Source organism: Pongo abelii, chromosome 7 (genome assembly GCF_028885655.2).
Source record: "Pongo abelii isolate AG06213 chromosome 7, NHGRI_mPonAbe1-v2.0_pri, whole genome shotgun sequence".
Taxonomy (NCBI): Eukaryota; Metazoa; Chordata; class Mammalia; order Primates; family Hominidae; genus Pongo; species Pongo abelii.
The window spans coordinates 67,884,380-67,912,175 of NC_071992.2; the positions used below are offsets into that span (position 1 = coordinate 67,884,380).

General features: G+C 42.3%; 1 protein-coding gene across 4 annotated transcripts; it reads right to left on the reverse strand.

The window, feature by feature from the left end:
• Positions 1–854: 854 nt before the first annotated feature.
• Positions 855–27,796, reverse strand: OPRK1 (opioid receptor kappa 1). Of its 4 annotated transcripts, XM_002819080.5 has the most exons (5): positions 27,423–27,794; positions 26,629–26,882; positions 25,962–26,266; positions 9,906–10,258; positions 855–4,978 (listed from the first exon to the last, which is right to left on the reverse strand). In XM_002819080.5, exons 3-5 carry the CDS (start codon positions 26,216–26,218, stop codon positions 4,446–4,448), a joined length of 1,143 nt encoding a protein of 380 aa, XP_002819126.3. In that variant the 5' UTR covers positions 26,219–26,266; positions 26,629–26,882; positions 27,423–27,794; the 3' UTR covers positions 855–4,445. The 4 variants fall into 4 exon arrangements, with proteins under 4 accessions (XP_002819126.3, XP_002819125.3, XP_009242080.1 ...); XM_002819079.5 differs by lacking the exon at positions 26,629–26,882 and having other exon boundaries at positions 27,423–27,796; XM_009243805.4 differs by lacking the exons at positions 26,629–26,882; positions 27,423–27,794 and adding an exon at positions 17,927–18,100 and having other exon boundaries at positions 25,962–26,047.

The window sequence follows — 27,796 nt, forward strand, 5'->3', positions numbered from 1 at the left end:
ATATACCCAAATACGCAACAACCAGCCCAAAGAAAGGATCTTAATTCAGTTGAAAAACTATTTGCTCTCTTATTTCCTTTGACTTTTTCTAACTTATTTTTGTCCTCATTTCACTAACCAACCAAAGATTCCACTGAAAATGGAAGCGGAGGCCCCTACCACACTTGCCCTCCAATCCCTTATGAAATTGACTTACTAATCAAAGATAAACATGAATAAGAAATTTGCTTTGTTTTGAAAAGAGACTAGGACTTAGTAGTGTGTTCTTCCCAATTAGCAAAATGAGTCCCTTTTTACTTCCCATGCCTAAGTTTTGCTTCTGCTTCCACAAATCTTTCTTTCATCAAGATACTGGGTTTTAAGTTGTTCTTTGTGTGTAAAATACTATGCAGTTTAGAAACAGATCATTCTTGGCAGGGTTGTGTTGTAGTGTACTGGGAGCAGGGCAGAAGGCTGCTTGTGTTTCCAGGTGGAGTTGCTATTTCTTTAAGCTTTTATTGATGGAACAGTTTGATTTTGAATTTTGCATGTTTTTGTAGTGAAAAAAGTGGATTTTCATTGTGAGAGCAATAGGTAACATTGATTCTGGGGTCCTGGCAGCATTATTGTGAAAACAGGTGAATTATCCTAAGCAATTCACAGATCTGGGAATTAAAGACCAAAGTTTAGATCCCCACAATTCACAGGTCTGGGAACTAAAGATCACAGTTTAGATCCCCACATATTTTGTTTTTATCCACTAATCACCCACAACATTGTCATGGATGGAAAGTTAGAGTAACCCTTATAGTTTTGAGAAACAGTTTCCATTGTTCTTGCTGAAGTGCAGCATCACTGAAGTAATTATAGAATAAATAATTTACCACAATAATTGACTGTTGTGATTTTTAGCAGGTACAGTTTTGATTTTATTGCAAGGCACACAATAGTATATATAATGCATAATTATCATCTTTTAAAGTACAAGATAAAAATAATATACATTATAGTAAAGAACATATGAGACATTCTTGTTTCAGAGAAGAAAATTTCCTTAAGGAAGCTGGGTTACACCCTTTTTGGATGTGATTTTCGTATTTATACTGAATCATCCAAATAGCTCTTTGTTAGAAAATAAATTTCATTGATAGGACACACAACCTTTCACAGCTTTCTCTTTACAATGTTCCAATTTAAACTCAGCCAATGTGCTCCCTGCGTTTGCGTGAGTCACCTTATTTCGTCCCAGGACTAGATGAAACACCTATAAATTGTCTGACCATAGTTACACACATTTAAGAACTTTATTTCTCAGTAATATATCACAGAATAGAACCATTTTCTCAAGATTTTATGTGACTCTTTATTGATTTTTTTCTCCAAGTTATTTTTCCAAATGATGTATTATTTTTGGTATTAAGCCTGGAGTTTTGACTTAAACTCGAGGGATGCTCTTAGACTGGTAACTACTCTGAGACACTGCGAGTGTTTCCACTCTCCTCCCAGTTAGAGTGGGGGCTTTCCTCCTCAGTGCTGCCCCTGCACGGCTGGTTCATTTCTCTGTGCCTTCTCTGACCCCTAGTTAGGACCTGTCATCCAGACCTTCTTACCAGGGTGGAAAGATAGGGTTCATGTAGACAATGGATCTGAAGGTTAAACACATGCAGTTCTGGTCTCAAAGAGATACAACAGACAGTGTCCTCCTTGTTGAGGTCAGAGAATAGGAACATCAAGAAATAAGAGATATCAGACAGCCAGAGGGGTTTGGACAAATGCATTGCCTGGAACAATGAATAAATGGCAATGTGGTCCCTGCTTCACAGCAGGACATCAGGACATACAGAAAGCGTGTACACACTTTGACAATGAAATACATTTGTGAAAGTGGTATTTTCCCTGCTACGCTGTTTACTTTATCATTCCTTTAAAGCAGTACCCTAAAATGATATTCCCTTCTTCACTCCTTTTTCAATGTTGGGGAGTTGAGATTAACAAGAATCAAGAAGCTTGGACACCCCTCGTGGGCACATACAGCTACTATTCTCTCCTTGGGCTGCAGACTTACATATGAGGAGATGCAGGAAAATCAGGCAAACCAATAATGGCAATTAACGCCGTAAGAGCACGTGAAGTGCTAACTTAAAGGAAACAGGCCAGGTGTGGCCAGTCACACCTGTAATCCCAGCACTTCGGGAGGCCAAGGCGGGTGAATATTCTGAGGTCAGGAGTTTGAGACCAGCCTGCACAACATGGTGAAACCCCGTCTCTACTAAAAATACAAAAATTAGCCAGGCTTGGTGGTGCACGCCTGTAATCCCAGCTACTTAGGAGGCAGAGGCAGGAGAATCGCTTGAACCCAGGAGGTGGAGATTGCAGTGAGCCAAGACTGTGCTACTGCACTCCAGCCTGGGCAACAGAGCGAGACTCCGTCTCAAAGAAAAAAAAAAGAAGACAGAAAAAATTAAAGGAAACACACTACTCTGATTTCACCTCACAATCCTAGCTCTGTTATACTTTGCACTGGAAAGGAATCTGACGAGAAAGTCTCTTGGGTTTTCCTGTTCCATAAAGAAGTTTTTATATTTCCTATTTCACCAGGGCTTGTTTCTGGAACTATCTTCTATATAGATATCCTTCCTGTACCATAGCCAAGATTTTTAACTATGGGATTAGTGTAAACCAGTATTTAAGCCATTCCTATTTACATTCAGTTATAAAAATACAAGGGCAGATAGGAATCTCAATAAAACAAGAAATACTCAAAAGAGCACTTCATTTTCATTAGGAGAAATCACTTCCATTCTGCCATATGTCATCGGTGTTAGGTGCCATGATAATCTGGAGTAGAGGCAAACATGGTCAGAGTAACATTCTGAAGCCATGTGTAAAACCTTCAATGCAAGGTTTTGTTTTCAAAAGGTGAGAGTACATACACCACCAAGAAAGTGCACGGTGAACAGAACTTAACAGTTGTAATGATGTCTGTAGTTACATAGGGCTATATATTCAATTTTTCTATTAAATTCCAGAGGATGCTGCCCTAACAATATATAGGCTTGGAGTGTTATTTCTAAATTATCCCTTTTTTCTTCTCAGGCATATTACAGAAAAAGCCATTACCTCGGAAATGGTAAGTTTCAGGGGGAAAAAGAGGGAATTTATATGTCATCTGGAAGTTTTAGCAAAATTACCCTAAATGTGCTGCTCCTGGCATTATCCCCAGCAGGTATGCCCTTCACAGAATGCCATGCAGGATGTGTCCTAGCACCAGGAGGGACATCATGTCCTCATTCAGCACACATTTAGGAACAATTCTACCTCCTGCTGAGAGCCACAAAATAGTACCTTGAGATCTACAGAAGCAAAACACCTTCCTCTCCATGAATAGAGAGGATCTGCGAATCGCTATATGTTCATAAAGAGATGTGGCAAATAAACTAGATCCTGCTAAGGCTACAACCTGGGAGCTAGTTAAAGCCTTTGTGATTCATTAACACATGAGTTGTGAGCACTGTTACAGGACTAAATGGTATTCAGGGAGTCTGAAAGAGATCATGCCATGACTAATTCCCAGCAAAATGTCTCAGCATCAACTTAGTAACTCAGGGGATATCATTAGTGTGCCCTCAGGAAATTGCCTGGCTGGGAGGCAAGCCTATTCCTTATTTGCACAGGTACTATTATTTACAGAAGAGACTATATATATATTTTCAGTGGTATTCACACCACTTTATGTTTCTTCACAATGGGACATGCTTTATTATAAGACTGTCTACCTGAATAGCATGCTAAGAAAAAAAACTGCAGTTTTTGAGAAATTAAACCATGTTAAAAACAACCTTTTGAATGTTTAAATAATTTCATAAATAGCAAGATAATGTTCTGGTATAAGTGAACATCGGATTCCTCAGATGTGGGTCCAAGCCATACGTAAGCTGTAATTCTTACCACACAGCCACATGAAATGCATGTCCACACAGCATACAGTGAGCTGGGCATGAACCCTGGAAATAGTTCTCATTCCATTGGAGGTTGTTGCTGTCATTGTTAAACATCTGGATTGGATGCCCACTGAGCTCTGAAAGCAATGTTTTTTCTTTTCCTTTTTTCTTAAACCGAGCTTTTGAAACTACATTTCATAGGACGACCACAGCAGATGGGTGCTGAACCTTACCTAGGAAACCAGAAGGAGAAGACCTGTTCCCTCGTTCATCAGAGTAACTGAGGTTCTGCCTCGCTTCTGTGCCCTAGAGAAGAGGTGCATGTGTTGCATGGACCTTTTGTCCTTGATGTTTCCACTGATCACGAATGTGGTCTGCATCTGATGACTTCAGACCATGATATCTCTAAAAGTTTATTTTAAATTCTATCTTTTCATGTCAGACTGCAGTAGTGATCTGAGTTAAACCTAGATCATTGAACTCCTCTCTTCCTGAAGAACTGTACGAAGACATCTCCACGACTAGTCATACTGGTTTATTCATCCCATCGACGTCCCTCAGGTAAGCAGGATCCTGAACTGTATTTCGGACTCTGCTAGTGCTCTGCCGCTCCATCCTCATCTTCAGTGGAAAGCAGAAGTCCCGGAAACACCGCTTGAAGTTTTCATCAAGAAAGGCATAGAGAATGGGATTCAGGCTACTGTTGGTATAGCCTAAGGCGATGCAGAAGTAATAGCTGGAGAGAGCAGCTGTGCTGTGGGAGGTGCTCCCCAGAGCCTCCACCAGGATGAATATGTGAATGGGAGTCCAGCAGACAATGAAGACCGCCACCACCACCAGGACCAGTCTGGTGATCCTACGCAGGTTGCGATCTTTCTCTCGGGAGCCAGAAAGGAGCCGGACGCTCTTGAGACGCAGGATCATCAGGGTGTAGCAGACGATGATGATGAGGACAGGGATCACGAAGGCAAAGACAAAGACGCAGATCTTCATGAAGAGGTCCCACCAGGAGTAGTCATCATCTGGGAACTGCAAGGAGCACTCGATGACATCCACATCTGGAGGAGGGCAATATAAACCACAACACAGAAACCTGTTATTGTTATTACCATGGCTGCAAAGTGTTTTAAAATTTTAATACCTTATATTGCAATGGTCCAATTATGGTAAGATGACATTACCTGAAGTAGATCACCAAATTACTAATGAACACTGTATTTTGTTAACCATCCTAATCTTTGTGCATGGAACAACGATGATAGTCCCTGTTTACTGGTAACATACACAATACTGTAGAATTAAGATTAGCTGACAGTCTTGCTCATCTAGTTGCAGAAGTTGTTTGACACTGACGGTTTGCAGAAGAGGTAAAGAGTTAATGTATAGCATGAGTACTTATTTCTATTTCCATTCATTAACACTTCTCCCAGACCTAAGGCTCTGGCAATAAAAAAGCCAATGTCTATTTGTAATAAATGACTAAATATTTCAAATCTAGCCACTGAATTTAACAAAAGCCAACTTGTTTGAAAAATGTTAACTGGTTTACAGGAAATCATTATGTGGGTCAACAAAAATTGATATGGAATTTGTTTAACTATAACTCAAGTATTGTCATTTAATGGAACCAATGACACTCATTGTGATTAAGGGCATTACTGAAACATAAGTAAAACCTTTGGAGGAGGTGGGGGAGAATCATCATCATCATCAAGGGAATTCTGAGTAAATCAGGCACATTTATTTTCATTTTTACCAACATTATTATGTAGCTCAGATAAAACAAATATTTGTATGTGATTACTTAGAAAATTGCTATATTTGCTCTGCTTCTCTTTGCTGGGTAGTATTCTCTTTAGAGTAGCCTTAATATTAGGAAGACCAGGGACTCAGGATGGACACCTTCTAAACTATTTTTGTGGGTGTCCCATGGGCTCGCCTTTCCCCAAACACCAGCTAGCCCACATTTCCAACCCCTGCCCCTGAGAAGTCAGCGAGCACACAGCAGAGCTCTCTTTGCCCTGGTCCTTCCTCACAGACAAGGTAGTCATGAGCAACACCATGAGCATGATTACAGTAATGAAAATATTTTCTTCTGACATTGGAAAAATCTGCTTCAAAAATAGCACATGAATATTTTTTAAATAGCAAAACAGCTCTATTAATGTTTTCTAAAACATTTTAATGCAATCTTAATAGAATATCCCATCTTACTAGAATTTTAATTACATACACTTTAAAATAAAAAGGATATAATCATTTTTGACAATTAATAAAGACTATCTTAGAGGCCTTCATGTATCAGTGAAATACCAGATCAAACCTTGGAGTAGTAAATTAACACTTCCAGAGAAATTTGTCATTTTTGATTTTTTAAAAAAGTCATTGTTCAAAGTAATATTACTATGAAGACTATTAACTTTTGCTTTAGTGTTTATGGTAAATGATTTTTAAATCATTACTATTATCATAGAATATAAGATATCCATTAAGCAACTTTTGATGGGTGATATATGAAAAAAAAATCTGAGTTCAATATAAATATTCTATTCTGGGTTTGGACTTGTTTGTTGAATCTGGTAGAAGAGTTTCCTTGGAGGTAGGGACCATGGTTTGGTTTGTTTTTTTCTGCTTAGCTTTCATTTTCAGCATTAGTTGTTTCCTGTGGCTGACCTTAGCTTATATGTCACTTCAGAGACATTTAGATGGAGGTCTGTTTCTTAAATGGTCCTCTCCCCGGTAACTTATACTTTGTCTACATGTTATATTCACCCAATTTCCCAGACAGAAGCTTGTCTGATCTGTAATTGTGTGTTACCTTCCTAACATTTTTCTCTCCATCCAGAATGTGAACTGCCTTAGTGGAGAAACCCAGCCTGCCTTAATCAACACTGAATCCCCTGGCACCTAGGGTAGTACCTGGAACATGTGGTGCATAAACAGAATAAATTGTTAAATAAATGAACAAACAAATACATACCACATGAATAACAAACCCTCAAAAGGGTGTCCTAATTACAGCAGGTATTATGGAAAAGTCACCAGCTAAGCTAAGCTAAGCAGAAGCCACACAGGGCTGCTGTTTAATTCGGATAGACCTTTAACTCCAAGGCTCAGCTTCCTCCCAAACAAACTGTCTTGCATGTAGTGGGAGATGATAAGTATTAGATGACTGGGTGAAATAATTAACAACAGCTACTTTACAAGACTTTGGGAAACAAACGTCCCACTACAGAGTTGGAAATATCCTCCAGAAATGTCAATGAAGCTGAATTTGTAGCGTAAAGAGAGTGCTGAGGCAATCATCAAGAATCCCAGTGCACTTCACATTATGCTAAGGGGATCAAGCCAGGCACAGAAAGACAAATATCACATGTCCTCAAGCATCATATTTGGGAGGTTAAAAAAAAAACCTGAACTTACAGAGATAGAGAGTAGAACCTCTAGTGGTGACCAGAGGCTGGGAAGGGTTGTGGGGAGGGGGATATACAGGGGTTGGTTAATGCATACGAAATACACTTAGAAGAAAAAGGATCATGTTCGGTAGCACAAGAGGGTGACTACAGTTAACAATAATTTATTATATATTTGAAAATAACTAAAAGAGTGAAATTGGAATGTTCCTAACACAAACAAATGATAAATACTTGAGGTGATGAATATCCCAGTTACCCTAATTTGATCATTACACATTGTATGCTTGTATCAAAATAGCACTGGTACCCCCTAAATACGTACATCTATTATGAATTCATAAAAACTAAGCATTTTTAAAAAAATAAATTCCTGTCCAAGCATGCCATTTTTATAAATGTTCTGTTTCAGGAAGAAGGGGGCATTTTCAGGTTGAAGTATCCATACAACTGCCTCAGTTTAACAAGCAGATTTTGGTTTCCTTATATGTTAATATCAGAGGGCTGCGGCTTCTGCTGGCTCCTGTTCCAGCATCTCATGGTTGTCATAATTATAGAGTTAGTTCTAATAGCTAAACTAAAGCTTTTCTTGTGTGTATTCATTTTGTTAAGAATAATTGTTTCTGCTTATAGAAATTATAATAATCCTTAGCTACTACAATAAAAGTAAGAGCAGACTATGAATCCTCACATAATACACACACATACTACAGTATGGAAAATATTAGAGTCAACATCTTACGTTCACAAAGTGAAAGCTTTGCCTCAGAAAAGTTTCTTGCACTTTAGTTCTATTTGCTGTAGGCATGAAGAAACAAAATCCTATGTGTGATTAATCATATTTTGAAATGCAAATATGATAAAGAAAGTTGGGCATTTCTTAAAATTTACCTAGTAGTATAGCTTGATACCTGCTATGGCTATGCTAGAAATTCATTTTGTAGTTTCAGAGGGAAAAGATCAGCTTCATTAAAAAACAATGAATAAAGTCATTATACATTTGTTCAAATCCACAGGACACGTAACCCGGAGAGTGAGCCCTCCTGTAAACTCCAGGCTCTGAGTGATAATGACGTGTCAGTGTGGGTTCAGCAGCTGTAATAAATGGACTGCTCTGTAGGGGAGGATGTGCCTGTGTGGGGTAAATGGAGGTAAATGGAAGCACTTCTCTCTGCTTTCTGCTCAGTTTTGCTGTGAACCTAAAACTGTAAACTGAAACCTAACTAGATTAAGTCTAAAAACAAACCATGTATCATGCAAGACAAGCTATGATTTTAGTGCCTTGCCCTTTCACTATGACCTGGAAAGTCCTCACTATACACACTTAGTTATCTGCCCTCACAGGTATTATGAAGCCCCTAATAAACTGGAGCATTTATATACCTGCTGGAGCATTAAACAGCATGAGTAGGCCCAGAGTGACTATTCTGCTCACCTCCCCATCATTAATTTCTATGAGGAACAAAGATGCTTTCCATAGCTTTATATTTTGCTAGTAAAGCAAAACTCCTAGAACAGTACCTCTCACCTTGGCTGCAGGTCAGAGTCACCTCGAAAGAGCTCATAAATCTTGACACCCAGGCTGTACCCCAGGTCAATTACACCAGACCCTTCAGGGGTGGGATGCAGGCAGCAGTGTTTTCTAAAGTACCCAGGTGATTCCAATGTGCAGCCCAGAGTGAGAACTACTGTCCTAGAAATACAGGAAAAACATCAACAGGGGGCTGAGCGCAGTGGCTCACGCCTGTAATCCCAGCACTTTGGGAGGCCGAGGCGGGCAGATCACGAGGTCAAGAGATTGAGACCATCCTGGCCAACATGGTGAAACCCTGTCTCTACTAAAAATACAAAAATTAGCTGGGCATGGTGGCATGTGCCTGTAGTCCCAGCCACTCAAGAGGCTGAGGTTGAACCCAGGAGGCAGAGGTTGCAGTGAGCCGATATCGTGCCACTGCACTCTAGCCTGGTGACAGAGCAAGACTCTGTCTCAAAAAAAAAAAAAAAAAAAAAAAATCAATTGGCTGGTTTGCATGGGGTAAAACCTGATATGTCCAAAATCAAGTGTTTCTGCTCATCTGTAACTACCATCCATCTGTTAACTTGATTTTGAATGGCCTACAGCCAAAGCTGTTAAAATAGTGATTTGGACGTTATCCTTTAGGAATAAAAGAGGAAAGAATCAGCATATGTCACCAATAATTTATATCTTTTGTTAAAGAGAAAAAAAGGAGTGAGAAGGTATGTCCTGGACTTGCCAGGTTGTACTTTAAAATTCCACATGCCTGTGGTTTCTTACCTCATCCTCACCCCTCCGCTTTCTACTAAGCATTGCCAGAATGGGAGACAGGTCAGGCATCTCTCTTCTGGCAATGTCATTATTGCATTCTGTGTTTAGAGGTGGAAAGGGACACAAAATTGTTCTACTTCTCATCTTCCATGGATTTAGGCACTACATTTCTGTCATCTTTTGGCATCGATTTCCACTAAATATGTGGCCTACTCACGCTCAAATTAAAAGTCTATATAATTTGAAGCTACATTTTTATGAACAGAATGAAATGACTGCTCTTACCTTCCCTGACTTTGGTGCCTCCGAGGACTATTGCAGAGATGCCAACAGATGACGACAGCAGCCAGATGCAGATATTGATGATCTTTGCCTTCAAGGGCGTGCGGAAGTCCAAAGCCTTCACGGGGTGGCACACGGCAATGTAGCGGTCCACGCTCATCATGGTCAAGGTGAAGATGCTGGTGAACATGTTGTAGTAATCAATGGAAATTACTATCTTGCACAGCACATCCCCAAAAGGCCAGGAATTCATCAAGTAGACCGTACTCTGGAAGGGCATGGTTGTAGTAACTAAAGCATCTGCCAAAGCCAGGTTAAATATGTAAATGTTGGTTGCTGTCTTCATCTTTGTGTATCTAAAAGAAAAGAAACAATAGCATTTCCCTCCATTTTCAAGTCAAACCCATAAGGTGAATGTGTTTGTGATAGTCTTTGGATTACTGATTTTGCTTCTTCATTCGATTATTCTTATATTCATTGAGGGTCTAACATGTAAAAGGACTGTTCTAGACATTAATAGGAAAAATGGACAAAGATTTCTGACTTTATTGTTTATTCTAGTGCTTTGTTTAAAAAATTTAAATATAGAAGATACAGAAGATAGCAGAGATAGATGAATAGACATATAGATCTAGCATTGCATATAATACAGATCTGTATTTTGTGGCTGACAATTCATCTTAATCCTGCCCAGAGTCGCTTGGCTTTAAGCATTTTTAAAACACTGTATTCATTTTCTTTGACTTGTTTAAAACATTTTTTTCCTCAGGGTTATTTTGAGAAATCAATCATTATAATTATGATGTATTTTGAAAATACAAAATGGTTTTCAATTTTGATATATGCTCAGTTGCAATGGCTGAAACACAATTAGGTTTGCTGATTTTTGTTCTCCAGTGCACCATTAATTTGCCATTTTAAATATATTACATAAATAAAGCAGATTGAATTCTGCTCTTACACGTCATAGCACTAAGCATAGTATGGTACAGCAGGAGAGAAATAATTCTGTCTTTCTTTACTCCTTGAGATATTTTCTAAGCACGTAATATGTCTCATCTTCCAATTGAGAGAAGAGTAATTTTCAAGGTAGGTAAGAAAGATTACTTTTATACCTGAGTTATTCTTTACATTGTAACATGATGTTTAGGACAACTTCATTTTCAACTAAGACTGAGTTAAGAGGGTTGTTTTGTTTAGAGAATGCTTCCTCAAATATCCATAGAGTATTAAATAAATGTTCCAAACCACACCATCAGGTTTTCAAAGGCCAAGAGCTGAAATATGTTGGGAAAATCCACATGTTGATTACTTTCTACAGCCTCAGATTTGAAGACCTTGTCACAATTCAAGTGTGCCCCATTTGATATATGAATTTCCACATGAGAAACAACTCTGAACATTTCATGATAGAACAGAACAGCCCTGGCTCCTCTTGGAGGCAGTGTGGTCTCATGTGAACTCAGACAGTCCTGAGTCTGAACTCAGAGAATGACTTATCTGATTTTCAGTTCCTGCTAAATAAGAATCATAAAACCTAACTCACAGTACATGAGACAAGGGCAGTAGATGGCCTGACGCACAGGATCACACTCCAGCCTCAATGTCCACTGCCTTCCCTCCCCACCTCCCATCTCTACTCATTAGGAAGCGGCTGTGTTTGGGGTCAGCTGGGAAGGCATTGTGAAGACGGGTACTAGAGTTGGTATCTGTTAGTTTCCATTTGGATGTTCTGCTTACTAAAGAGTGATTTAATCTGGAAAGCGAGGAGTTTATTTAAAAATGTGTTTTGCCTTTATACTTTTTATTCAGACATTATTAAATGACCTATAAGTTTTAGATAGTGACTAAACATGGATGGCCAAGTTCTCATAGCACAGGCTTTACAAAAGCAGAGATAGCCAAGCAAGGACAGTTACTGAGAAGGAGCCACATGTTTCTAATGAGAAAGACTGAAATGCTATCTATTCAGATATTTTCTTAAAAATATGGTTTTATGTTTGAAAAAAATGCATCTTACAAACCTAACTTCTACTCTTTCAACTCCTCCCACCCCAAAACCCCAGATACTAGCAAGGATTCCAGCAGGAATCTGACTCCTGCTCTTGTATTTTATGACTCTGATATTCCCCTCTTTCTTTATGAAGTCAGAGTGGCATTCTTTTTGCTATAAACTTAGGCAGACCTGGGTTCTAGTCCTTATTTTTCAAACTAACGAGTATACTTTAGAGGGAGGGTCCTTAACCACCCTGAGCTTCAGTTTCCCCAATTATAAAATGGAAACTATAATATTTATCTCATAGAGCTCCAGGGGTAATTAATGAATGCACCTGACCCAGACAGCATGTCTAATCTATGTCATGTTCCCCAACTCCCACCTCCCTTCTTACGTGGGTGGAAGCCAGCAGTTACCGCAGGAAGCAGAAAAGAATGTAGTTTCTAGGTAACATCCATGGTCATATTTACCCAATTCAGCTTAAATATAAAAGGTGAGAATAAAAAGGAGCCCCAGGACCTGACACAAAGAACATGAATGGAATGATCCATAAATTACCGTAAAATGTAATGTGCATCTTTAAGTAGTCATACAATGTAGAGTGATAGCTTGATTTTAGTTTTTCAAAATATTTATAGCCAATAGATGTATGAAACTGCATAAGACTTCAACATGTAAAGAATTCAAACTCCATCTTCAGATCTCAGAGAGATGAGCACAGGCAATAATCACACTGACCACATTTCCAAAGTGCCTGCATCAGGCCCTCTGCCATGCATTCCCCAAGCTTTGTCTCATTTCATCCTCATAGTCACTTCATGTGGTAGGTACTGGTACCCCTATTCTATAGATGAAGTGACTAAGAATCACAGGATTTTCTTTAAAATTCTCAAAGTGATATAACTATAGGCATAGCAGAAATTTAAACCCAGGGTTTTGATCCCAATTCGTCCATTCTTACATCTCCCCAGCACTTTGTAATTTGCAAAGTCCAGTATTTTGACTTCCACGTATCTTACTTGATTCTCAAAACTACTGCCCTTCTAGTTTACCTGAAAGACTTATGTCTTTTCCCTCATATAGCTGAAGAAAGTTAGGCTCAGGTAAGTTAAGTGATTTGTTTGGTGTCAGCAGAGGCGGGACCTCAGTGGGAGGATCTGGAAGGGGTGGCAAGGCAGGGCTCCCTTCCAGGTTTCTGGAAGACACATGCTTATAAACCTACAACACTAGAAGGGGAGAACTCATGAGTATAATTAAAAGTAATGAATAAACTCTGAATTCAATGAATATTTATAGATAGTCTTCTGTGTACTACACTGGACTACTCTGTGAACGTGAATATAAAGCAAGGCTGTGATGCTCAGAGGCAGGCTGGTTGAGCCCCAGGGTATTGTTTGTATCTAACCGCAACAGAATTAGCCAGTCTTTTCATTCATTGTATGTCCACCACTGAAAAAACAAGCAAGCTTTCTCATCATGCTATGATATGAAATTATTTTCCATTTCACCCACACTGATTTACAAAAATTCACAAGCATTTCAAGCAAAATGGCACCATCTGGGTGGGAAGTTCTGGCTCGTGTGGAGGAGCTGGAAGTGGGCTGGCAGCTCGTGGCTGCACTTTTGAGCATACACACCACAGGAGCATATGGTATGAAAAGAGCAAAGTCCGTGGGCTGTCCTCACTAAACTGACAACATAACAGACCTGAAAAAACAATATGGTGGATGGAATGGGAAGTGAGGGGCAGGCCGGGAAGGAGGGCTTACCTGGGGAACTTAAGTTATGAGCCCCGGGAAGGCTATGGTGGCCAGGCAACAGGGCGGAGGGTGTTCCAGAGACTTAGAAATGCTCCCCAGTGACACTTTAACTCAAGACCATCCTAGTGCACTTCTCCTTACAGAGAAACAAGGGGTGGCTTCAAAATTGGCAGCCACTGGTGCTTGTGTGATGGTGAGGGGAACAAAGTTATCTGCTGAGATGTCAGGAACCAATGTCACCAGGCAGGGTTTCTGGGAGGACGTGACACTCACCATCCTAGAAAAGTGGCACTTGAGAAGGGGGAGCTGACCCTGCAACACAGCACTCTCAGGACTTCCTGTCCTTTCCATGCACGGCTGTACTCAGACAATATGCAAGAGGTAGAGGAGGTAATTATTGGATTATTAGCATGTTTTGCTGTTGAGGTGCATTGCCTAGGTCTGCTTTCTGTTTTTTAAATTTCAACGATGCTTCTTTAATCAGGAACTCTTTTTCACCTTCGTGACAATAGTATAATAAACCTTTAATCTTGATGACTGATTACCATATACCTTTCAAACCAACACACTTTCAGTTACACTGATTTCTGTTATTCTGGGTCTTGCCTTGCACTTATCCCCCATGGTGACGCATGCACCCTCTCTTCCCTCTCCAGTTATGTGCATGGCCCCTCCCCTGTCTTTACTCTTTCATTTCCCTGCCCCATAAGTAGCAGTATACTAGACTTTGAGGATGACTGAAAAACTCAATATACAGACCCTGGCTCTGAGGATATTTTAAACTGAGACCAGATTATAATGTGAACTATAGGAATACATGGAAGGGAAAGAGTGCTGTGTAGTGAGGAAATCAGGACATATTTTGAAGAGAAAATTTAGCAGGATGTTGAGCTTTGAGAAAGATCTGGACAGAGAGAGAAGCTTTCTGGCTAGTGTCTTATTCAGAGTCAATGAGGAAATGGATTTCCTGGTTCAGGGTTCCTGCTGAGGAGTCACAGGTGGCTGCCTGGCATAGGAACAGTAGTGTCAGGTCACAGAGGGCCCTGAACACCAGAAGGAAAAAAATCACTTTAACATTTATTGATGACATTATGTGACAGACACTGTTTGGGGAATTTCATATTATCTGATAAAGTTGTCATGATGATTAAATGAGACATGCATAAAATTACTTAGCACCAGACTGGTACTTGATAATTGCTTAGTGAATGCCAGCCTTCATTGTCACATGACTGCTCCTGCTGTTGTTACTGTTATTATTCATTACCTACGACAGCCCTAATAAGCCATATCACAATCCCATAAGATGCCACTGCCCCTACTTTCTTCTGAAGAGAAAAAGTTTGAGAAAACGTATTAGAAATACTCTCAGTGTTTTTCAGTTCTTGGAATCTATACGTAATAAGTAAAGGAACTCAGGCTTGTCTTATTCCAAGGTTTCTTTAAAAATCAGGTATTTTATCAGAGAAATAAATACTGCCACTTCCTACAGTTCAATGTTGAAAAGCATTCTGACGAGGATGGTCAAGTATGCATCATGAGGGTAGAAAACATTTAGCATGAGAAACAGGGCAAGGTCCAGGCAGAAATACTGTAATAATACATTAAATACTACCCCTCAATGGACAAAACAATGTCATGTACATTGTGGAATTTTTCCATAGGCCCATTTTTGGGGGTGGGGAAACTGAGTTAAAAGGGAGTAGGTGACTTGCCTGAAACCACAAACTAGTGAGACAATGGGAATTCAAACTTCAGCTCCAATATAATAAAAAAGAAAAAGGAAACAAAACAAAACAAAAGCCCTGGTGATTTTCTAAACAGATTCTTTCAATACAGCAAAAACCTAAAGGTCCATAAAATGCACCTGAACAAATGCTGTTTGGTGAAAACACAAGTGTGATCAAATGTCACAGACCCACGGGAAGCTGGTGGCTCTCTTACAACACTAGAGCTGCCCTTGGAGTCCAAAGATGCCCAAGACACCAAACTCAGTAGGAGGAAAGCTCTGCAGCAGCAGGGAAAATGCAGTCCTTTTTCACAAATGATGGAAGATGAGAATGGTCAGAGATGAGTTTGGGAGCTCTTTTCTCTGTATTGCCAACAAGCATTTTCCTGGGCGTGTCTTCCAGATGCATGGCATTCTAGATTTTATGTGCAAAATGATCAGAAATGGTGGGGGAAATGGAGAGGGCTGGTCAAAGGATACAAAGCTTCAGTATAAGATGAATAAATTCAGGGGATCCAATTTACAGCAGGAGGCTAGCATCAACAATACTGTATTGCTTATCTTGACATTTGCTGATTGAGTAGATCTTAAGTATACTCACCCCCCCAACACACACCATACATGCACAAAATGGTAACTGTGTGTGGTAATGGCTGTGTAATCTGTGGTAATCAAAATTAATGTATATCAAATTACCATGTTGTGCATGTTTAATATATGTAATTTTTATTTGTCAATTATGCCTCATCAAAGCTTGTGGCGGGTGGGTGGGGGCGGAAATAATGAACTCTGATGTAAAGTATGGCCTCTGGGTGATGATGTGTAAATGCAGGCTCATCAGTCCCACAAATGCCCCACTCTGGGAGAATGTGAGAATGGAGACTGTGCATGTGTGGGGGCATGTGGTATATGGGAACTGTAACTTCCCTTCCATTTTTCTGTGAAGCTAAAAGTGCTTTTTTAAAAGTCTGTTTAAAAAATAAAAATAAAATGAAGAATGATGACCGTGCTGACGTGACTTTTCAGTGGTACTTACTTAAAAACATAATGAGTGTTTCACTAAATTTTTCAGTTAGTTTCAGTTCACCTCAATGAAATTAACTGCTATATGCTCTTCTGGGTTATTTACTATTGAAATTGTAGGGTTTTTTTTTTTTCTAAAGGGGCAGTAGTTTATTAATTTTAGAAAAGAAAGGAGGGAGGCAGAGGCAGGAGGATGGCTTGACTGCCCCACTGCACCCCAGCCTGGGCGACGGAGAGAGACTCCATGTTTGTTTGTCTGCTTAAAAAGAAAGATAAAAGGAAAGAAAAGAAAAAGAAAAGGAAAGGGAAAGAGAAAGAAAGGAAAAAGGGAAAGAAAGGAAAATGGAAAGGAAAGATAAGGAAATTAAATTCACTGCTTCTCAAAGGATCTGACTTTGATATCCCTCAGTCTGTAGTATTCTGAAGGAGTCATACTCACATAGGAGCCAGGCCCTTGCAGCTCTCCAGAATCACTCTCCTGTGTGCAAAGCACAAAGGATCAAGAGAACAGCAGGCACCCACGTGCGATCAGGACTCCAGACGCACAGCCCCACGCAGATGCAGGCTATCCATGCAGGGTGGCAGCCAGAAGGGAAGGAAGGGTAACGGGGAGCGATGATTCCACGAGAACAGCCAGTGCCCCTGGGAGCTGCTAACTCCTCCTCTCAGTTGTCCCGGCTGTGGAATCATGCGCCTCTGGACCCCTAGAAGGAAAGTTCTAGTGCATTCAGGGGTATGTGCAGGGTGAGCACTTCTCATGCCCAACAGCACCTATAAGAAAATGACACCTCGCTAATGACTGGCGTGCAGTTTCCTAGGGCACAATTACCCGGATGCCTAGCAGTATATGGATACTTAAAATTAGTTTTCCTATTTTTATACAGAAAGCTGACCTAAGCCAAAGCAAGCCACAGAGCGTGGGCACATGGAGAGGGGGACAATGGCCCTCTTGCGCTGCCCTCTCCCCATGAAGCCAGTCCTCCACTGGACAGAAAGCAACCCAGCCAGGCAGAGGGCGCTGAGAAGATTCAGGGCTAAGCAAATTGGGCTGTGATACTGGATTGATCATTTAACAATTGCCTGCCCTTGGGCAGTTCATTAAACCTCTGTAGTTGATTTCCTCATCTGAAAACGCACTCTAACAATCTTCATTTCATAGGTGTGTTGTGAATTTGAATGAGCTCAACAGGAGCTCTGAAAATCAGTCCTGTCATAGCTTCTCTCTGACTGCATGTAACTCTAGTCATTCTTTTTTTTTTTTTTTTTTTTTTTTTGAGACGGACTCTGGCTCTGTCGCCCGGGCTGGAGTGCAGTGGCGTGATCTCGGCTCGGCTCGGCTCACTGCAAGCTCCGCCTCCCGGGTTCACACCATTCTCCTGCCTCACACCATTCTCCTGCCTCAGGCTCCCAAGTAGCTGGGACTACAGGCGCCCGCCACCACGCCTGGCTAATTTTTTGTATTTTTAGTAGATACGGGGTTTCACCGTGTCAGCCAGGATGGTCTCCATCTCCTGACCTCGTGATCCACCTGCCTCGGCCTCCCAAAGTGCTGGGATTACAGGCGTGAGCCACCGCGCCCGGCCACTCCAGCCATTCTTAATCCAAGGCTTCCCTGCGCAGCTTCACACCAGTTCCTTTGGGATCTCTCAATTCATCACATGGTTTTGTCATCCTCCATTGAAATTCCAACCTGCTTGGCCAATGGAGAAGGCAAGTGTTAGGCCATTTACAGTATTATCCCCACTCCTAAAATCTATTCTTCATATATAAGCCTTCCTTATCAAAGACATAAACCAGCACCCCCTCCAAAGAAAGGGAAAAAAAGGGACTGCTGCTGATCTTTCTGTTGAGGAATAAATAAATGTTATTCTGAAACCATCTCTTGTTAATATGATTCTAAGTATGTATTACTTGCACCACTGAAACCACATAAGCTAAACCTTCAAAAGGCAACTGTCCTGCAGCCATACAATTTGAGGTTTTTAGTTGAGCACAGAGACTCCTGGGGCCACGACAATTAAGTGCATCCAAGTTAATCGCGAATGAAGGGAGGTGCCAACTGCACAGCCACATGAAAATATTGCTGCTGATGAGATGCAGCTGAATGAGTCATGGAGAGGAGCTATTCTGTACCAGTGAGAAGCAAATTCCTTCTGAAACTAACTCTGAGACAGACATCAGAAAACATGTAAAGTCAACACAATCGAGAAATGATTTTGAAGGCTACGGTTTTTCCTGGAGTCTATTAAAGTTTAGGACCTTTATACCTGATCACCCAATTGGTTTCTCGCATTCTCACTTGCTCTCTTTCTCTCTCTCTCTGCAGTTGTATAGTCTCTGATCCCCGACAAACAGTTCTACAAGACTTTGGCCTCCATCTGCGATCACACATCCCTCAGGGGAGAAAATAATTTGGCTAATCCATGTAAGCAGTTGCAATTCTCTCTTTCAAAAGGTTGTCAAATGTATACAAATTACTTTGAGAAATGAAAGGTAGTCTCTTGAAAATAATTTCTGAAGTTATTTTTGCTACATTTGTATTAAAGAAAATGTTTAAAGACAGGATCAAGAAATTAAAGACAGTTTCAAGAAAAATTAGAACATACTATATTAACCAAAGCCTAAAATAAGACTGGTGTCCTGTAGGGAGCAGCCATTGGTGAATTATACAGGTACCATATTGTACCTTTGCTTTTTTTTAATGCCTCTGTATGTGTGATTTGCTGATATTATCTAAGGTAGGCTATGTTGACACTTAGAAGAATGTGGAACATGTATGTACACACAACTACAGTGATTACAACACATACTTCAAGGATGGAGAAGAAGAAACTCGGGAGAGAAGAGGCAGGCATTGTGCCAGACCCTCTGTCACCCCATTCCGTCCCACACTTCTCTAGTTCCAAGACAGCCACATAGTTTTGGTGAGGCTGAGACAAGTACAACCATGAGGCCCAGACAGGCCCAGGGGTGACTTGAATGAGTCAGTAAATGGCACATAACCTAAGATGATCCCAGCAGAGGAAGCCTGGAACTTCTGTTCAGTGGACTGGGGAAGAAACACTGTATCCTGCTATTTATAAGCAAGAAGATGAGTATTTTTAGAAAGACTAAGCTCTACGCCTAGCAAGCTTGGGTGAGTTGGCTCCCTTTGGTGCAGAAATTTGAGTTCAGGAAATGTAACCATTTCCATAGTACTTTTGCAGTTTTGTTTTCTTCTAGGCCCCTTACAAAGTTCCCCCTTCGGGGAGGTTTCAATACTGCTGAGGCTGAACTGTAGGGAAGCAAAGGTCTCCCAGAGGAAGGTTCGTGAGAGATTGAACCCTACAGGTCTGTATTGTGATAGCAACAAATTAATTACAACTAATGAAAAAAGGAATAGGCTAAACTAAGACCAAGGATCAAAGAATTTTCTGATTCCTCCTATTTTTTCTTAACAAAATTTCCTTATTTATCCTTATAATTAATTTACAGAAATAAATGAAAAGAGAATATATACATAATTGTTGTGAAAACTGAAGCTTGACAGAGTATCCTCTTAAGGAGAACAGAAAGAGGATGGGCAGTGTTCTGAGCTGAACTGTGTCCTCTCAAAATTCCTGTGTTGAAGTCCTAAACCCCAGTACTTCAGAATGTGACTGTACAGGCCTGCTTTGGTATCCCTGGGGGATTGGTTCCAGGACCCCCCTGTCGGATCCAAAAATCCATGGATGCTCCAGTCCCTGATATAAAATGAGATAGTGTTTGCATATAACTTACGCAGATCCTCCCTTATACTCTAAGTCATCTCAAGATTACTTATAATACCTACTACAACGTAAAGGTTATGTAAATAGTTGTTATACTCTATTGTTTATGGAATAATGACAAGAAAGAAAGTCTGTACATCTTCAGTACAGGTGCAATTTAAAAAAACAACATTTTTCAGCCATGGTTGGTTGAATCCATGGATGCAGAATTCACAGATATGGAATGAGGGCTGACTGCATTTGGAGACAGGAGCTTTAAAGAGATAATTAAGGTAAATGAAGCCATATGGGTGGGCCCCAATCTGATATGACTGGTGTCCTCATAAGAAGAAGAGATTAGGACACAGATGTGTAGGGGAAAGGCTATGTGAAGTTACGGGGAGAAGGCAGCATCTATAGGCCGAGGAGAGAGGCCTCGGGCCTCAGGGGAAGTCCTGCAGACACCTTGATCTCGGGCTTCTGGCCTCCAGAACTGTGAGACAATCAACAACAGGGGTTGCTTAACCCATCCAGTCTGTGGTGCTTTGTTATGGCAGCCTCAGCAAACTAAGGGAGGCTCTAGAAACCTGAGGTGCCAGGGAGATCATCACACTGAGCCGTTTAGAAGGAAGGAGGTCAGCTGAGTCTGCAGAAAGGAATGGATAACCGGGAGAGAGAGAGATAATTAGATTTAGGATTTGTCAGAATGTACCTGACAGTTATGGCCACAAGAATGGATGAAACCATTGAAAGGGAGTGTGATGAGTCACCTTGGCCAGGCTACAGTCCCCAGGTCTTCAAACACTCATCTCGGTGCTGCTGCAAAGGTGTTTTGTAGGTGTGATTTGAGTCCATAATCAGTTGACTTTAAGCAAGGGAGATCATCCTAGGTAATCTGAAAATGGGGCCTGATCCAATCAGTGGGAACCTTAAAAGCAGAGCCGAAGATCCCTGAGGAAAAAGAAATTCTGCCTGGAGAGCAGCAGCTTGTCTCTCCTGACTTCCTATCTTAGCCAGTCCCACAGTCACCTATGCCATTTTTTTGTGAGAAATTTCTTAACATGGACATCCCCTACTGGTCCTGCTTCTTTGGCTGATCCTTGACTAATACAGAGAATATGCAAAGTGAGGACAGAAGAGCGCTGAGAAGGCTCTGGAGAATATGAGCATTTAGGAAACCTCAGAGGAAGGGCAATCTGTGCAGGGGAGCAAGGAGAATGCCAGAGGATGCGGGGGAAGTCAAGGAGAGGGTGCTATTCGAGAAAGTGAGGACCTAAGGTCACCCAAGCACGCCAGACCCTCCACACAAGCCAAGTGAAAGTGGCCTAAAACACACACCAAGGCTTTGGTGAAGGAGCATCACGGGGAGCTCAAATGCTCAGGGCAGAGGACTGGGTGGAAGAAAAGGAAACAAAGAGGAGGGATTACTCCTCCAAGAAGCTTGCCTACCTGTGACAGGCAGGAGGATGAAAGGACATTAGCTAAGGAAATGAGGAAAATGGAGGGTTGGTGGATAGTGGGTTGTTGATTGTTTGTAAGATGACAGATGCTTGGGTATGTTCATGTGCTGAAGAGCAGGTGAAGAGGGAGAGATTGCAGACACAGTAGAAAGGAGATAGTTTATATGGTAAAGACCCCAGGAGGCAATGAGCTTCAAAACCCAGGAGCAGGAATTAGCCTTGGATAGAAGGAAGGCAAATCTTCCTGTGAGACAAAACAGAATGCAGGGAGGGTGGCTGCCAAAGTGTGTATGTAGAGAAGCAGTGTTCCTGAGGGCTGTACTCCAGTGTCTTGGTGAACTACTGGGTAAGAACACTCATGAAGGGAATATGATAAAGAGAGTAAAGAATATGACCATGAAGAGAATATGATCAGGTGGAGGGTTTTGGAATAAGGGTAGATTTGAATTTATTTTTTAAAATGGGAAATGAAACAAAGAATTGGCTCTTTCTGGAAAATAGAAGAGGGACACAGAAAAACTTCTAGGGAGAATTAGGGTCAGATATACTTGAAGGTGGTGACTGTCTTGACAAAGATACAATTGATTTTATCCAACAGCATCCAACTAGCTGGGTATAGGAATAAGGAAGATAGGTTACTGGCTTGATCAAGGGTTAAGGCTTTGGTGGAAGACACTGGCAGAAGTACAAGAAGGCAGGACACTTGGGTGTGTTGTCAAGACAGAGCTTTAAGTGATAGCTCATGCAGTCTGGGATGGGGAAGAGAAAAAGAGACAGTCTGGGAGAAAATGTCGAACCTCCTGGAAAGAAAGAATCCAAACGTTTGCAGGAGTGGTATGGTGGGAAATGAGGAGCAGAATGGATAAGAGCATAGGCTCTATGGTCAGGCCGCTGGCATCATTCTGGCCCCGTGAGTTACCCAGGTGTAACCTTAGTTTATTTCATCTTTCTGCACTTTAGTTTCCTCATCTGTTAAGTGGGTATGGCAATGATATACCTATAGTTGTGAAGATTAAATAATTCACATGAAGAAGGTAGCTTTACCTGCTTGACACATATTAAGTGTTCATTAAATGTTAGTTGTCTTCTTTAAGGGAGGAGAAAGTCGAACGTGTATGAAGTTGTGGTAAGAGTGGCAGAATGGATGTTTATGATGTCAGAGGTAGGGCTGCCTCTGGCAGGGCAAAGGGGTGTAAGTGTCATGGTGTTCATTAATTAATGAAAAATGAAGACTGCACGGGGGAATCCTGCACAGGAGGAAGTCAGGAGACCACAGGATTAGAATCCTGATGGTCAGCCGAGTGTAGTGGTTCACACCTCTAATCCCAGCACTTTGGGAGGCCAAGGCCGGCAGATCACTTGAGGTCAGGAGTTTGAGACCGGCCTGCACAACATGGTGAAACTCCATCTCTACCAAAAATACAAAAATTAGCATGGTGGTGCATGCCTGTAATCCTTGCTACTTGGGAGGCTGAGGTGAGAGAATCGCTTGAGCCTGGGAGGCAGAGGTTGCAGTGAGCTGAGATCACGCCGCTGTACTCCAGCCTGGGCAATAGAGCCAGACTCTGTCTCAAAAAAAAAAAAAAAAAAAAAAGAATCCTGAGGGTCACACCCATATTCACACCCAACAACCACAAACCCCAAAGCCTGATGAGTGAGGGGGCTGGAGCACTGACATTTTAAGGTCTCCACAGTGAAAGTTAATGTGCCCTAATTATCAAGGGATTATGTCAGTTGGTACACACTAAATGATGAGAACTCTTGAAACTTTAAATCAGAAGATATGAGGCAGCATTCCAGGGGCCCAAGATGGGAAAAACTATTTGTAAGGCAGGCCTAAAAGTAGCCATATCTTTCTCCACAGCTCTTTCACCCCAGGTCTGAGCTGAACAGTCTAGATCTGCACCTGCCCACACTCTGAGCATCTAAGTTCCATTTCTACAATGATTTTCTATAAGATTGAACTATGCTAGGAGCCTTTCCCATGTAAAATATTTAAAATAGTATCCTCCATCTTTCAAGCACAGCTACTCAGTCTCTTCAGTAACAAGGGCTGTGGGGCCTCCACACCCTGGTTCTGCACTCAGGCCTGATGATCACAACGCAACCCACTTCATGCCACCCTCTCTCCGATCTTCAGTCTCTTCATTTCCTAAGATAAATAAACCCAAGTACATCAATTCTTCTTCAAAGGTTTTATTTTTCAATCCTTGAACCATCTATCATTATGAAATAATACTAAATACTCCTTTTCCTTCTTAGCTATAGACTTGAGTGAACTAGGTTCACTAGACATTAACCTTTTACTTGTGAAGACCTTAAAATGTATGTGCTCTATCCATAAGTGAACTAGATAGATTTCAGTAGGGTGGCACTCCAGGATGGCAGTAGAACTCTTCTCTTTTCATTCATCATCAAACGTAACCCTTAAGTACTGGGGGGTGGGAGAATGGAGAATGATGTATGTGAACTATCCAACTTCTTTCATATTTTTAGCTGAACTTATCCCCTTATAACACACTTTAGTGTTGGATATATTTGGGAAATCTATCCATTAAAAATCCTAGCTAATCTACAGGATTTTTTTTTTCTTCTTACATGTCAAATGTTCCCCATGGAGTTATATTTGCACATAACATCTAAATGTTATTTTAGGATTCTTCATTCTTTTTAATCCTAGTCTGCAAAAGGTTGTAGAGCAACTACAAAGCTCTTTTCAAACTGGAGATTTCAGGGGCTCATTCAAATAACAACAATATGTATCTGTTTTACTTGAGCACCTAAATATGATATGGGTAGAAACAGAGCTATTTTTTTTCTTAGAGCTTTCTTTTGCTTAACAATGTTTCTATTACCCCACCACCAAATAAACAGCTTCTGTACCAAAGATCTCCTAAAAATTTTAATTAAAATTTAGAATACAGTTGTCTTTTCTTTTGTCTAATTGTCTCTTTAGTGGAGGCCAGCCCAGAGATTACTAATGACTTGGACAAACAATTTAATTTTAAAATATTCCTTCCTTCTATAACCTTTACTCATCACGGATAGAATTCCTGTGAAATGCAATAGGCAATTGTGAAAACCAAGGGCACCAAGCTATAAACACTAGTTGTTGGTGAAATGAGCTTTATAATATGTGTTTGGAGACTTAAATGATGGTTTTTAATGTCAGAGCATACATAGGAATAAAAGACCTGACATTCTCAAGCAAAAAAATAAAAATAAAAATAAAGCAGTATTTTTATTATGATAATTTTCCAAGAGAAAGATTTATACTACCATTCATGATATGGTTGTTAAAGTTCATAATAAATAAATGGCCTGTTTCAAAACTAAAATCAAGCTTAAAAAAAAATCAGCTATTCATCCTTTCAGAGTCCCTAGCCAGGGTGACTTGCACCCCGCCCTTACTTCATAGAGACTTCTTAAAGGAACACAAGCTTCCTACTCCCTCTCACAGGTGTGTTGACAAAGCTCTAGTGCTCCCAGAAAAGGAAACACATCTATCTTAAGAAGAGTGAAGAACAAAGTTAGGTTTTTCTTTTCTTGTTTTTCTTTCTTAAAGTCAGAATCACTTTGCTTACCAAAAAATTAGCATATATGTGGATATTGGGATACTTATTATTGGAAGTTGACCTAAGGAAACTTCCACACACAAAAAACAATAAAATAAAACCTTCAATTTCTCATGGTGGAAAAAAAAAACAGCGAAGTAGTTTTTGAAAATCTCCACAGGCCATGTTTTAGAGGATAAATATTATTTACTGATATTCCTAACAAATGGGATGCCATTTGATACTAAAAAGGCTCATATATGCATATCAACAACGCTAGAGCATATATCAGGTTTTGTTTCATAAGCCAAAACACCAGTTTGAGGAGTCCCAGGAAATTCGGAATTATCTTCAGTGCATTGGGTGGGCTTGAAATTTATCTTAAGAAATATTTGCAAAGGGCATAATAACAAAGTGCTCCAAACTGGCGCAGGCAACCAGGCAAATGGATTAGTTCCTTTACCAGGAGCCCCTTACTCTGTTGTCAGCACCCTGGCACCTTGCCCTGCGCATAGAGTTTTCAGCAGAAACACTGGGCCCTAGGGTGGGGTCGGGGGGGTCACTCTGAAATCTTCCAGATGCCCCTGGCCGCTCGGATTCGTCTGTGTGAACCTCTCAGCACTCTACCAAAAACTCCCAGAAAATCCTTCACCTCTTTTAGGAAGCCACCCTGTAGCATTTCCAGGATCCTTCACGGAACAGAGCCCCCACCACCCGGCTGGCTGCCCCCACTGCTGCTCCAGTGGCGGGGCCCGACCCTCACTCCCTGCCCCGCCCAGCCCCCAGCGCTGCGCTGACCCCGCGCTCACCGGATGATCACGAACATGACCAGCGAGTTGCCCACCAAGCCCACAACGAACACTACGGAGTAGACCGCCGTGATGATGACCGGGATGGCCGGGGAGATGTGCGCGGGCTCCAGCTGCGCGTCCTCCGAGCCGGCGCTGCCGTTGCTGTCGGGCTCGGCCCAGCCGGGAAACCAGGCGCTGCTGTTGGCGGGCAGGCAGGCGCTCGGGGCGCAGGTAGGGCCCGGCTCCCCGCGGAAGATCTGGATCGGGGAGTCCATGGTGGGGCGACTGCAGCAGGAAGGCGAGGACAGGCGGCACCTGCGGGGCTGCGGGAGCGAGAGAACCGGCTGGACGCGGAGAGGCAAACTTTGCCCGCGTCCTGGCCAGCGGCTCTGGAGACCCGGAGCCTGCGGACCCCAACCGGGGCCGCAAGTCGCCGGGGGCAGGACAGGGAGAACGGACTCCTCGCTGCCTTTCCGGCCAGCAGGCGCGCCGCTGGATGCCGGAGAGGGGCGAAGAGCGCTCGCTCCTTCTCCCCCAGCTCCTGAGGTGCCTCCCTCACCAATTCTAGGCACCGGCCCCTGGTGGAACTGTCCCCAGACTGCCTGAGTCTCCAGGGTCAGGCCCCCTTCCCACCTCCCAGCACGGAGCTCTACCTAGAACTGCGCCTCGAAAGCCCAAAGCTTACCTATGGTTCCCAGAGACAGGCGAAGGCGAGGTTTTTTAGGGGACGCCCTGGTAGGTGCTGAAACGCGCGCTCACGAGTCCCGCTCAGCTCTTGGCGTCACCTGCTCTCGGACCCCGGCCCGGCTGTCAGCCCGAGGGCTGCTGTTCCTCCGAGCTCAGCCCCCGCCTCTCAGCGCGCGGCTCCCACTACTGGCGGCTGCTCTGCGGGGCGGGGCGGGGCGGGACGCAGCCGGGACGCGGCTGGGCGCTGGGGGCCTGCGGGCGGAGAGCTCGGCTGGTGCGCCTGCCCCAGGCCGGCCGGTCCCTGCCCCGCCCCGCCCGCCGGGAGTCAGCCCCCAGCTCCCCAGCCTTCCAGCCCCGCGTCCCCTCCAGCCCCGCAGGCTCGCCCGGCCCACTAACTGCCCGAGCGGCACACCGCCTGGTCCCCTGCCATGCAGCCTTCCCCAAGACCTGAGACTGAGCCATTTAGATTTAGTAAAAAGGAGGGGCATGCCTATTTAGTGCAAGTATGCACCTGGATTTCCATATTGTGTCTAGAACTTCTTATCTGCATAGTTCGCAGTCAGCAACTACGCTTATTAGAATGGCCCATCCAAAGAATGTAACAAAATGGTTTGTTAGAGTAAGACCAGTTCATAAAATAATGACTTAAAAGACACATAAATAGAATATTTCTTTGCGTTCTCTTCCATTCCGTCTGCTCTAACTGGGATGACAGGCTGCAGACAAACTGCACCTTACGAGTATTACCTGAATTGCTGATAGTATCTGAGAAGGGCAAAACACTCTCCTTACCCGGGCCTCAGTGGTGCTCCAGGGAGGTGACAGTGTCTCTGTTTTACATTAATCCCTGCAGCCATCACGTTCTTCTCACTTCTCCTTCACAGTAACGCTGCCTCCATTATACGGCTGTGAATCTGAGCGTCCGTAAATAAACTGTCACCATCATTTCTTTGCATAACTCTGCTAGTCCAAGGGTCGCTGTCAGATTCTGCTGGGTGAGAGACATTCTCTTCTCAGGCAAAGGGACCGGCAAGACACAAAGGGAGCAAGGGCTCAGCCCCTGAGGTGCAGGTTCTGAAAGGGAGTGGGGAAGTTCCCCTTCTCCACAGGGTACTGGAGACAGGCCTGGGGGGAGACTGGGGGTTTAGGCACTTCAATTTCCCCAG

What these genes read in the sequence shown, in the direction of transcription:
- OPRK1 (XM_002819079.5), bottom strand. Translation starts at nt 26,218, where the DNA reads ATGGACTCCCCGATCCAGATCTTCCGCGGGGAGCCGGGCCCTACCTGC. An exon ending in GTCATGTTCGTGATCATCCG is followed by an intron (nt 10,259 to 25,961) that starts GTGAGCGCGGGG and finishes CTTTTCTTTTAG; the next exon opens with ATACACAAAGATGAAGACAG. An exon ending in AGGCACCAAAGTCAGGGAAG is followed by an intron (nt 4,979 to 9,905) that starts GTAAGAGCAGTC and finishes GCCCTCCTCCAG; the next exon opens with ATGTGGATGTCATCGAGTGC.